General features: G+C 44.3%; 1 protein-coding gene across 1 annotated transcript; it reads right to left on the minus strand.

The window, feature by feature from the left end:
• Positions 1-50: 50 nt before the first annotated feature.
• On the minus strand, positions 51-2,799 carry LOC123101177 (uncharacterized). The gene is made up of 9 exons (XM_044522751.1): positions 2,662-2,799; positions 2,401-2,544; positions 2,176-2,295; positions 1,969-2,067; positions 1,452-1,889; positions 1,296-1,364; positions 922-1,218; positions 623-715; positions 51-553 (listed from the first exon to the last, which is right to left on the minus strand). Exons 1-9 carry the CDS (start codon positions 2,681-2,683, stop codon positions 51-53), a joined length of 1,785 nt encoding a protein of 594 aa, XP_044378686.1. The 5' UTR covers positions 2,684-2,799.
• Between the last annotated feature and the right edge of the window lie 10,643 nt (positions 2,800-13,442).

Raw genomic sequence — 13,442 nt, forward strand, 5'->3', positions numbered from 1 at the left:
GTTCTCTATAAGAACTGAGAAGTACATATGCACTTTTACGACATATAGGTTCATATGGCAGCCTTGCGATGGGTTAGGCCCGGGTCGTCGTCGTAGAAATACAACTGTAGATGCTCTGGACGGGATGTTGGCCCGAAGGAATGAACGTTGTGGTAGATGGTGCCGTGCGCCCGAAACGTGTACACCCCAGACTTCATGTTTGTGTAGCTTTCATCGAGGCTGACGCCGAGGGTTGTGAAGGAGAAGTGGCCGTTGAAGAACCGTATGTTCTCCCGAAAATGCCTTGAGTCTGCATCCGTGCTAGACCAAAGCCTCATTAGCTCCGGGATGGGCTCCGGTTGCTTCAGCTCGATCTGTCCACTGCGACAGCAGAATCCCGGGGCCTCGGACTCAAACTTCTTGGCCTTGCAGTGATCGCAGTTCGCGGCGTGCTTCAGGATGTGTGTGTGGTCTGGGAGGTTTGAGTAGACATAGTCCAATGGATCATGGTCGACATATGTATTGTGATGGTCATCTTTCAATTCGTCGTGCTCCATGTCATCAGCATCTGAGCCTGCAAACAATGTTTATAATTAGTGTGATATTCCCAACGGGTGGATGTTGCTCAAGTGGGTGTACGTACCTTCACCAGCAAATAGGTAATACTCGTCGTCAAAGAGGTTGTCAGGGTTGACATTATCATTCATGAGACAACTAAGGTAAGCGTCCATGTCGTCTGCTCAGGTGCGAAACCAATAAATGAAGGTTCAGACTCAAGGGACGCAAGGAGAGTAAGGATTGGAGTGTTACCTTCACTTCTGATCGTGTACTCCGGCGTGCTAGATGAGGTTGAGGCACCGTGTGCTTCAACTATGGTAGGTTGTCCAGTTGAGCTCATTTCCGGTATGGAGATGGACCTGACGCTTGGTGTCTTCACCCTACCTGCAAAGCTTTCATTACGACGATCTAGCAGAGCGTTCCTCTCACCATGTGGCACCTTCGTACATGATTTCCGCTTGCCAATTTTCTCATGATGCTTCTTCGCCGCCATACTTCCCTTGCAAGATCGCTCTCTCGTCCTACGCTTTGCTCTGGACTCATGCCTCTGCTCGTCAGCTCCATTATCCGCTATTGTTAGCCGATCACTGGTTTGCTGGTCGGCACTTGTTAGGTGCTCATTGATTGTTATGAGGTTGCCATCTACAGCACCATCACCTAAGGTTCTGCTTAGATAGGCACCTGCAAGATTTTCGAATCATTATAAAAATCTGATAAATGATTACAAAATGAAAGATGACCGTTGATGGGATAACTACCATCGGTTTCGATGTTGCGAATGTACGTGGGGCCACGAGTTGCTGACGCATTTTCGGCGGACAACGAATCTGCAAAGGTTGCAGGTGTGGTGATGCACTCAAATTCAACCTGGGCGGATATAAGAAGTGAAGTGAACTATAGATGGAGTGAATTACCATTAGATTTGAAGGAGTGTCCTGCCATGTTCGTTGACACAGGTGATGCACCACTGTGCAAAGACTGATTGGTCGCAGATGTAGTAGGTAAATCTGGACGTCGCATTGCAATGGATTCAGGGCACGGGGTGTTTTTCCTAGACATGTATCTTGTCTTTCTTTCAGCATTCATGTCCGCTCTTTTCTCAGCAGTTAAGCTATCTCGTCTTTGTATGCGTTGTTCCCGTGTCTTCCGATTTTGTTCTTCTAGGAATTTGGGTCCCAACTCCTTTTTCCTGTGATAAGTTTCTCGTCTCCGTGCATTTATCTGCTCTCTTTGTTCGCTGGTCAATTTCTCTCTGCGCTCTCTATCGTATGCCCTTTTGCGCTCTCTATCGTGTGCCCTCTTAGCTTGTCTACTGTCAGTAATGACAATAGATTTTGCTGTTGTATCTCCATCTACACCATCAACATTAGATCACACAATGCAAAATTCTGCATGTAGAACATCAATATGAAAGACATAGCTGGCCCATACCGTTAGAACTCTCTGCTAGATCTGCACCATTAGCAGCTGTGATAGCACTATATGTAGGTAATGAAGCATCATGATCTGAGATGGCTGGTTCATCTACAACTAAAAAAGGGAATCAAAACAAGGCAAGTATGGAGCTTCCTTAATGTAGAACACAGACCAGATCTGCAATTCATACTGTGTATTTGCATGGTAAGTATGGAACCGTACCTCCACTCATCTGGGTCAGCGGATCAACATCGAGGACATGACCAGGAGGGGGTGGGTGGGTGTTTGTCTGTCCACGCAACATCGTTTCCATGCGGGGTCCATTGGGCTCGGTGAGCAAGCCTGTGCAGATACGAAAAGCAAATACACATGTTTGATCAAATAAAAAACGGAACACATACGATAAGGTGGTGATTCGCAAGGCACATATGATACGAGGTAACATACATGGACCCATTTGGGAATGCATGTCAACATTAGAGACATCACCAAGAGTGTGTTGTTGCAAATTTGTTGCATTCCCCGGTGCGGGTGTGATGTTTTTTGAATTCTCATTGCGAGGTCCTTCTGATTTGCTGCTTGTTGCGACCACTGTTTGAAAGCAAATACATGTTCAATCAAATTAAGAACATAACCAAAACAAGGCAAGCCTATATATACATGATAAGGTGGTGAATCGCAAGGCACATATGATAAAGAGCTCTGTACCTGTGACCCTTTGGGAATGCATGTCAACGTTAGAGATATCACCAAGAGGGTGTCGTTGCAAATTAGTTGCATTCCTTAGTGCGGGTGTGATTTTTTTTTTGGATTTACATTGCGAGATCCTTTTGATTTGGTGCTTCCTGAGACCACTGCTTGGAAGCAAATACACATGTTTGATCAAATTAAAAATGGAACGAAAACAAGGCAAGGACACACATGATAAGGTGGTGAATCACCCGACACATATGATACGGAGTAACATACCTGAGACACATTTGGAATGCACGCCAACGTTAGAGATATCACCAAGAGGGGGTCGTTGCAATTTGGTTGCATTCCCCACTGTGGTTGTGATGCTTTTTGAATTTACATTGTTAGGTCCTTCTGATTTGCCACTTGTTGCGAGCACTGTTTGGTAGAAAAATACACATACTTGATGAAATAAAGAATGGAAGCAAAACAAAGCAAGATTGGACGCCATTCAAACATACACAAGTTGTATTTTTAATTGAGGTGTAGCCATACCTCCACTAATCGCGTCAAGATGATCAACTTTCGAGACATGAACTTCAGGGTGTGGGTGGGTTTCAAGGAAATTTCCTAAGTGAGGTTCCTTTGTTCCTTTGTGGTTGCCTACGTGTTTCCATGAAAAGGACTTGATTAATTTCGAGAATCGTAAGACACATATAATACACTTGAACATTCCTGTAAGGTTTTGGGAAAGTATGTCAAAGTTAGATTTGTCACGAAGAAGGCTGGGATGTCCATCTGTGATGCTTTTAGAAGAAAATACGAACGCTTGATGACACATGTACATTAGATAGTTATAACATGGATCACCATAAGACCATGTACCTGGAGTCTCTGTGTCATCACGAAGAGCGGTTCTGGTGAGGCTTGTCGCGTCCATGTCCTCTGTAGCATACAGAGATATACAAATTATAACATATTTTGTTAATCCGCCATTGACTACAAAAATGAAATATGTACATGTACCTGCACTGTTTTGTCTATCTGTATGCACATCCAGAGATTGTTGAGGCACGCTTGTCGCCTCACCCTGTTTGTTTCTCTTACTACTTGCATTTCCCATTTATACCTGAAAGAAGTTAAACTGTTTACATTCAAACAAGTGGAGATGATCTGTACTGGAGATGCTCGGGACGTTTCTCTCTGGTTGGTACCAAGTTCCTGAACCAAAATGGCCAAGATAAATTGATGTTGGAGCACATACACGGTGGTATAATCTAGATAGACTATCATTCCTAACCATGTGAAACTTACATGTATAAGCTTGTTAGCACCAAATGTTTCTAGAGCATTTTTCATTTAGCAAAATATAACAAAATATGTATGCAGAACTCATTGGTGCATCACAACTTTCGCGAGCACTGGCTGACAAATCGCTCGAGCAGGGAGTACTCCTCGGAATAGTGAGAGCTAAGAAACAAGGGCTCCATCGATGCATTAGTTCCTGGAGGATCAGTTCCTGGAGCATTTGTAATCTCTACTCCTAGGAATAGGGATAGCTAAGAAACAAGGGCTCAACCATCAGTTGGTGGATCATCAGTTCCTGGAGCATTTGTAATATGTGCATGCATTGGTAATGGATTTGTTTGTAATCAGTGTAATCTGTGCATACATTCACGTTCTTGTGTATTCACCTGGAGCATTTGTAATCTGTGCATACATTCACGTTCTTGTGTACTCACCTGGATATATCGGCCTGTAGCAAGAGAAGAATCAGGGGATCACGGGCTGGTCCAAACCTGTCTTCCAAGGGATCTTTCTCAAGTTGTGTCCTCGTCGCCGGCAGGGCGTGAGGCCGGGGAGGAGCAGCCGGCGTCTGATGCGACCTTCGGCCGGAGTACGGAGGAGTCGCTGGGGTCGCCCAGCGCCTGGGTCACAGAGGAGATCGGGGAGAAGAGGCTATGGTGCGAGGACACGACGGGAGGATCGCGAGGAGGGCTCCTGGTAGAGGAGATCGGGGAGATGAGGAAGGCGGCGCGAGGACGTCGGGGGGATCGCTAGGAGGGCGGGCGATGTGAGGATTGCGTTCATGTACACGTTAATGGGCCGGCCCAATGCTGTGGGATGAGGTGCGCGAAAAATAGGACTGGTGGGATGAGGTGGGCGAAGAATAGGACTGGTGGGATGAGGTGGGAGTGAGGCGAGACTACCAACTCAGACATTAGGAGTAGAGATCATGCTTATGGTACTACCTCCACAAGACATAGTATCATATCTTGGTATCATAGAGACCTTATTTATCGACATGCATAACACAAACTAGTACATCATTTAATATGATATGGTATCATATCATGATATTCAACCTCCTCTTTCCTTATTTATTTGTGTGACACCTTAACAAAAAATATCTAGTTGTCATGCATGATACTACCTATGAAAAGCCTAATTATGCCAAGTTGAAATTAGTTGAACAACCAATTAATTAAGTACTCCTTCCGTCTAATATTAATTATCGCTCAAACGGGTGTATCTGGCCGTGCTGGATACATTCGTTCGAGTGACAATTAATATAGGACAAAGGGAGTACACCTAGTTTTCTCGAGAAGGAGGATGACCCGGGCTCTGCACTAGGGCGATGCATGTAGCCATTTTATTAATTTTTACAAGACCTCTAGCTGTCGGGGTGTACACCAAGCACTTTATAGGAAGACATTTTCTTGCCGCAACGCACAACAGATGTTGCCAAATTGTGCTATTCTGGTGTAAATATAAGGACATATACATTTCCTTCACACACAAATTATACCTGAATCGTGAAGCTTTTTGTAGAGGTTTGTGACTTTGGCTTATTCTTTTGCATCGTTCACCGAACCGGGAGGAGAATAATTAACCAAAGCTGGCGTAATCTTCTTTTTTTTGATAGAAAGACTGTAAGGGAACCGCCTACGGTATAATTGGTGCAACAAATCCAAATTGTAAATACCGTGCCTTGAACCTGGGTGGGTGGGAAGACATCAGCAGTTTCCCACCAGTAGACTATGCCTTAGTCTGCTAGTGTAATCTTCTTAACTGCATTCCACAGTAGTTCTCCCTCCGTAAACTATCTTGTGATCTAAATGATCTAATATTAGTTTACGGAGGGAGTGGCAATGTAAATGAAACTTGTGTTGTTCTTTAACTGATCTTTGTGCCTTCTGCACAGTCGACCGGGACAGATCTTTGAAGACTATGCTTATCTAGCTAGCTAGCTACTCCGTACTGTTTAGCTTCTTTATAAGAAATCCGGCAGATGATCGAAGACCAAGTTGAATAAGGGCATTTTCAATAGAGGGCGCTTAACTATTAAAATAAAATGATTTAAATTCCTAGCATTTGTTCAAGAGTTCGTGTCTCCAATGGTAGCAGCGATCTAATAGTTGTGTGGGCCGATTCTTCCTCTCCTGGTGCGTGAAAAATCTCCTTTTAGCGCTCGGCGGCTCAGTTGGCATCAAGCAAAATAAAATCCCTGGATCTCTGCCAGGAATTGAATGCAACGGCCAGGGAATCCATCCTGGCACCGGGCACTAGCTAGCCGGTGTTGGAGATGCCCTAACGTGACTGCTCTCAGTTATCCCGGTGCGTGTAGGTGCACGAAGCTGTGATATAGCTATTTTATCGGTCCATCTTCGTTAGGAGCATTTTCTTTCCTTTATTTTGGCGAAATGGGACCTTCTTTAATCAAGAGTCGAAAAAAGCCAGTAGCTTTTGGTGTACGAATGTTGTCGTGACTTGGTGTACTTTTCTTTTGTTGACAAGAAAATTTGCATCGTGGGTGAAAATGCTCATTATGAATGAGTCATTGATGATGTTAATTACTTTGTCAAAACCCAATCTGAAGGGCCCAAATTAGTTATTAGTAAGTTCTCATAATGGTTTGTTTGACATACTGTATCTGCTTTGGGAAGTCTGAATGTCCTACTTGTGGTTAAAAGCCAGCACACATAAATATGTGTACGTTTTTTGTATTTATATGACACAATTAGAGACTTTACAAAAAGCTTCTGACTTTTGGCTTAGTTTTGCATATTTTTTGAGAAGTTGGCCGGTAACCAAGCGCGGCCTGAGAAAAAGAAGACTATTTCAGTCTAGAAGATTATTTGATTCGGCTCACATAACTCTCCAAATTGTTTTATTCTCAGTTTTGACCCCAGTAAAGTAAAGTCCAATAGTGCAGGGGAACATGGGCTCTGTTGATGTCAATGGTGTCCGGTGCACCGGCACCGGTAACACGAATGGATAGGCTCCCAGTCTCGGACGAGACTTGCCTGCTCCCCTCATGTGTGCCCATCCATGCTCCCGCGTACGTGGTTTGATTTGATTGAAACAAAATAAGGTCCGGCCCCACCCCCTTAAAATTAGGGGAGATGATTAGATAAGAAAGAAAAAAGAAAGAAAAAACAATCGTAGGATGAAGTGAAAGCACGGATAAGAACATGGAAAGGGAGCAGGCAAGTCGGATCCCCCAGTCTCATGTATACCAACCTGCAACGGGTGCTTGACACTGTTGGCCCCGTCTTGCGGCCAGCCGATCAATCTGCGTCGACCGGCCACGGACATCTTGCAGTTGCCGCTAGCACATGTCTGGCCAAGTTTAGTTTTTTTTCTTTGAGCTGGATGGTGATTAGCTTTTTTTTTTAGCTTGGATGGTGATTATAATGCGCTTTAATATTTCCTAACAGGACCTAGCAAATGTGCTTTAAGAAGGATTGGAGCATCTACAACTGGGCTCCTTAACCTCCTTCTTCGTCCTAAACGTTCGGATAGATAGCCTCATCACTGTTCATTGATAAAATTGCCACCCAACCGAACCTTTCAGAGTCAATCAAAACGTTCAGGCTGACTGACACTCCTAAAACCCAGCTCATATGTGGGTGGATATGGGGACGCTTGGATGCATGCGTCATGTCGGATCCGACAGACCAGACCTACTCCAAATTCGATCCAAATTGACAAAGTGCACAAAATCGACCACCCTCCTCCCGTGTCTGTCCAAACCCAATTGTCATGGCGCAAGTGAAGTTTTATCGTTTTCCTCATCACGCCAAAGCCGGGACTTGAAGCAGCGGTGCCCTCGACATAGAGAATCACTAGTGAGTGGGGAGACATGACCGTCAAGCACCCGACAATTAAATGGCACACCCGCTCGCTCAGATTCATGTTGTGACCCATCGGATGGCCGCCACGCGACATCATCTCCTTGCTTCGGATGTTGTGTGAATGGTCGTTGGCCGCCGCCGCTCCCCAACTGCCCCCTTACTAGCTCCGCAACGACCAATAGAAGGCTGACGCCATTTCCTCTCACCCTATCCAATCACCTCCCCGATGCCTCCAAATCACTACTTCAAGTCAATGCCGCAGCGAAAGGACCACCCTCTCATCTTTCGGCTTGAAGAGGAGGAAAAGCAGGAGGAGACGGACCCCCCCCCCCCCTTCTGGGCATGTACACAACGTCGTGGACACTAACCGGGTGATGGATGTGGAAAGGGAACAATGTTTTTGGGACGAGCGATTGCCCCCGTCGCCGATGCGCGCACATGGCCTATGGGACGAGGGCACATAACCTTTTTCTGGGCCATCGTGGCCCACGATGCCGCCGTCCACGCATGGTCAGTGTGGGACGAGGCCGTCAAGGCCCGTTTTGTGAGATTGCAGCGTCAAACGCCGCATTGCACTGCCGGCAAATCCATAGCCACAAGTAATTAGTTGTATGCTATTCATTTGGTGTAATCAATTAGTTATTCTATGAATGTAAGTCACAGTGCCACTAATTTTTCGTCCCTGTTTATAGGAATGAAATGTGTGTTTTTGAATCAAATGCATTCTTCTGAATCAGCTATTATTGGGAAAGAAGCAATGACCCAATGACAAGTAGGTCCTTTTTTTGTGAGGACCCAATGGCCCAATGACAAATAGGTCCTACTACAAGAGAATTTTATGCATGTTGATTTTTTTGGCGATTATGATTTTGCCAAAACCCGTTTCAGCCTTCATTTTTTTTATGATCGTTTGCAGACCACTCTTGTGGTTCAAATTATGACAACGCTATTGCTCTTAATGCTACTCATATTAGCTTCAGCTTTTTCCTCATTGGGCGGCTGGAACGTGCAGCATGGACCGAGACAACGTACGAATCACTAGCCCATCTTCTTTCTTGGCACCGCATGCATGGAGAAGGCACCCGTGCCTTACGTACCAGTGGAATAACAAAGTATGTGTACTGGTGTAATGTCACGTACGTACCATGCAAGATATAGAAAGCATCCTGGCAGGAGGAAAGAGATAAGTGACATTTTCACCACGACGATCGGGCTTTCTTCGATTCCCTAATGCTGAACATGTGTGCATGTACTGCTTGTTTTTCAATGGTTTTTTTTTAAACAAAGAATTTGTGCGGACGTACGTTCGCCCGTGGAATGCTGAACCATTTTGGGACTCAAAAGTCTTGGTAAAGACAAAGTGATCGTACGTTTACTCCAACGGTCGTCGACTAGCTACAACACATGCATGCATGTCTATCACCAAAATAATATACTATGCTCCAATTGAATTACTATTATTTTTGCGGGGGATGCTCCAATTAAATTAAGCACTATATATATTCCACACACTGCTTAGACAAATGCTCCATCAGTGTAGAAGAAAGATGTATAAAGCCATTCAGGGGGATAACCCAGCACACAACACATTCAGACTTCTGTGGAAAACAGTTAAACAGCATGCCGACTTAGACATAAAATCTTCTTCTGTTATTACTTCATGACAGAATCAACACTAGAAATATGCTCCAACGAAGAAGTATGTATCTCGAAGACTACAACTATGCCATGTGCTCTGAATCCACTAAGGAAACAGTGACACACCTCTTCTGGGATTGCCCATTTGCACTGATGTGTTGGCATTCTATTGCTCCCAACAAACAGAGGGGCATGTCGACCTATGATGAAATTCACTTGACCTTGACTACACTCCCAACAGAATTTGATATGGACACTATTATCATGGGCTGTTGGAGTATTTAGATGAGAAAAAATGACAAGATCTTCAGAAGAGCCACACCAACGGAGGGAGTACTATTTAAAAGAAGGAATGGAAGGCACAGAATTAAGAGCAAAGACAGACAAGGCTGACAAGATTCGCACATGGAATAGAGAATAATCTTTAATTTTCATGATGTTTCATAAGACAGACATTGGTTGAATGACTTTCTTTGTTTTTATTTTCTTCTGTACTTGTACATAATTATTTAATGAAAATATACTGTAGAACAGTTATTCTACGGTCTTGGCTAAAAAAAAATTATAATCTCGCTGGGCACTTTGTGCGACCCATGTGAGCATGTCAATGGCTTGCCATGCAAGGCTACTTAAACTAGCAAAAGAAGAAGAGAATAGAAAGGCATTTAAGAATTTAATGTTCCTTGGAGATTATAGAGAATAATTAGTTGCAGACAAAAGCGATGCTGTGCTTGTAGGGTTCTTAGGTGATTAACCCCCCCCCCCCCTCCCACACACACACACACCACCACCAACTGATTCGGCGCGAATATTGGCGCCCCTGTCCCGTTGCTGCAATTTTTCTCTCTCAAGACTCTCCGGGTTCCTCGGGATTAGTTGTAATCAACTCGAGATCTTGGTCTCTGACTAATGACTACATATGTATGCACACCGTCGCTTCTGGATGCATGCATGCCTCAGGTGGCAACGTGGCCGGCATGTGAGCTGCATGCATGCATGATACCTGTTCAGTTATATTGCGAATATGCACTTCATGCATGGATGGTTCTTATAGACTTCCAAGTTATTACAACAATTCGGCGTTGTCATATACTCATCCACAACGTAGATTTAGAGGTTCTCTGACTGTTTTGTGTTGTTCCAGCTGGATCTTGGCCATCAATATTGTTCATAAATATTCGTCGTGTTTTCCTCTAAGAGCAACTTTAGCAGACCCCGCATTCCGCCGGCCCGCAAAACGCATTTGCAGTTCGCGCAAAACCGCTTTTGCGGACCGGCGCGGACGGCCGCAGATGCAGACCCCGCATAACGGACCCGTAAAAAAAGATATTCGTGGAATATGTTTTTTTAGGGTTGGTTTTGCGGGGTCTGATCTGGCGCAACTCGTCCCGACCCGGAAAATCTAAATTTGCACCTTAATTTGATCCAACATATTGCATTTCTTTACTTTTTCAACAACATTGGATAGATAAGACATCACCAAATCTTTGCTAGAATAGTAAGACCAAAGAAAACAAGAACCACAAATATGCATTTTAGAGATTTCTAACTTTCATAACTGCTCCCACTAATTGGACTAATATCTTCTCCATGCATCCATTGTTGATCTGCGGATTCTTGACTTTGCATTCTCCTTTCTTCATCTTTGGTTTGAAGGAAGTATACGTTCCTTCCCCTCTAGTTGCACATGCAGCCGCATCATTGCCTTTGATTCTTCTAAGGAGTGCGTCAACGTCTATTATGTTTCTTTCTATCAACAAATCAATGTATTCGCCTTCCCAAAATCAAAATGAGCATCCATCTTCCTACACACATGAGTGAGCATGTTCAAAATGAGCTACCGCAATTGAACCAAATAATGAGATATCAAAAATGAGCTACCGCAAGTGCACGTACCCCGTCATTTTTGCATTTGAAGAACACCCATCCGGGGTGCTTTGGCGTGCCCGAAGTGAGCCGCAACACTTTCCGCGTGCAGTCGTCGCACTCTATGAGCGGCATCGGCAAGCCGCAAAGACGTTGTGCGAGCGCCGAGCCCGGTGGATGGTGATACGTCCATTTTGCATCATGTTTTTATATCGATATTTATTGCATTATGGGCTGTTATTACACATCATGTCACAATACTTATGCCTATTCTCTCTTATTTTACAACGTTTACATGAAGAGGGAGAATGCCGGCAACTAGGATTCTGGGCTGGAAAAGGAGCAAATATTAGAGACCTATTCTGCACAGCTCCAAAAGTCCTGAAACTTCACGGAAGTCCTTTTTGGAATTAATAAAAAATACTGAGCGGAGAAAGTTCCAGAGGGGGGCCACACCCTGGCCACGAGGGTGGGGGGCGCGCCCCCCTGCCTCGTGGCCCCCCTGGTGGCCCTCCGATGCCCATCTTCTGCTATATGAGGTCTTCCGTCGAGGAACTAATCATAAGAAAGCTTTGGGGAAGAAACTCCGCCGCCACGAGGCGGAACCTTGGCGGAACCAATCTAGGGCTCCGGCAGAGCTGTTCTGCCGGGGAAACTTCCCTCCGGGAGGGGGAAATCATCACCATCGTCATCACCAACGATCCTCTCATTAGGAGGGGGTCAATCTCCATCAACATCTTCACCAGCACCATCTCATCTCAAACCCTAGTTTATCTCTTGTATCCAATCTTTGTATCCAAACCTCAGATTGGTACCTATGGGATGCTAGTAGTGTTGATTACTCCTTGTAGTTGATGCTAGTTGGTTTACTTGGTGGAAGATCATATGTTCAGATCCATTATGCATATTAATACCCCTCTGATTATGAACATGAATATGCTTTGTGAGTAGTTATGTTTGTTCCTGAGGACATGGGAGAAGTCTTGCTATTAGTAGTCATGTGAATTTGGTATTCGTTCGATATTTTGATGAGATGTATGTTGTCATCCCTCTAGTGGTGTCATGTGAACGTCGACTACATGACACTTCACCATTGTTTGGGCCTAGAGGGAGGCATTGGCAAGTAATAAGCAGATGATGGGTTGCTAGAGTGACAGAAGATTAAACCCTAGTTTATGCGTTGCTTCGTAAGGGGCTGATTTGGATCCATATGTTTCATGCTATGGTTAGGTTTACCTTAATACTTCTGTTGTAGTTGCGGATGCTTGCAATAAGGGTTAATCATAAGTGGGATGCTTGTCCAAGTAAGGACAGTATCCAAGCACCGATCCACCCACATATCAAATTACCAAAGTACCGAACGCGAATCATATGATCGTGATGAAAACTAGCTTGACGATAATTCCCATGTGTCCTCGGGAGTGGTTTCCTTCATATAAGAGTTTGTCCAGGCTTTTCCTTTGCTACAAAAAGGATTGGGCCATATTCCTGCACCTTATTTACTTTTTTTACTTGCTACTCGTTACAAATTACCTTATCACAAAACTATCTGTTACCGATAATTTCAGTGCTTGCAGAGAATACCTTACTGAAAACTGCTTATCATTTCCTTCTGCTCCTCGTTGGGTTCGACACTCTTACTTATCGAAAAGCTACGATAGATCCCCTATACTTGTGGGTCATCAACACTCTTTTCTGGCGCCGTTGCCGGGGAGTGAAGCGCCTTTGGTAGATGGAATTTGGTAAGGAAAAATTTATATAGTGTGCTGAAATTTACTGTCACTTGTTACTATGGAACATAATACTTTGAGGGGCTTGTTCGGGGTATCTTCACCCTGACCAGTAGAGCAAAGAGTTCCTCCTAAACCTACTGAACCTACTGAAAATGTTTACCTTGAAATTCCTTCGGGTATGATAGAGAAACTGCTAGCTAATCCTTTTGCAGGAGATGGAACACTGCATCCCGATTTACACTTAATCTATGTGGATGAAGTTTGTGGATTATTTAAGCTTGCAGGTTTGCCCGATGATGTTATCAAGAAGGTATTCCCTTTATCTTTGAAGGGATATGCATTGACACGGTGTAGGCTATGTGATGATATGGGATCATGGGACTATAAGCGATTGAAATTGGAATTTCATTAGAAGTTTTATCCTATGCATCTTGTTCAT

The sequence above is a fragment of the Triticum aestivum genome, chromosome 5A (genome assembly GCF_018294505.1).
Source record: "Triticum aestivum cultivar Chinese Spring chromosome 5A, IWGSC CS RefSeq v2.1, whole genome shotgun sequence".
Lineage (NCBI taxonomy): Eukaryota > Viridiplantae > Streptophyta > Magnoliopsida > Poales > Poaceae > Triticum > Triticum aestivum.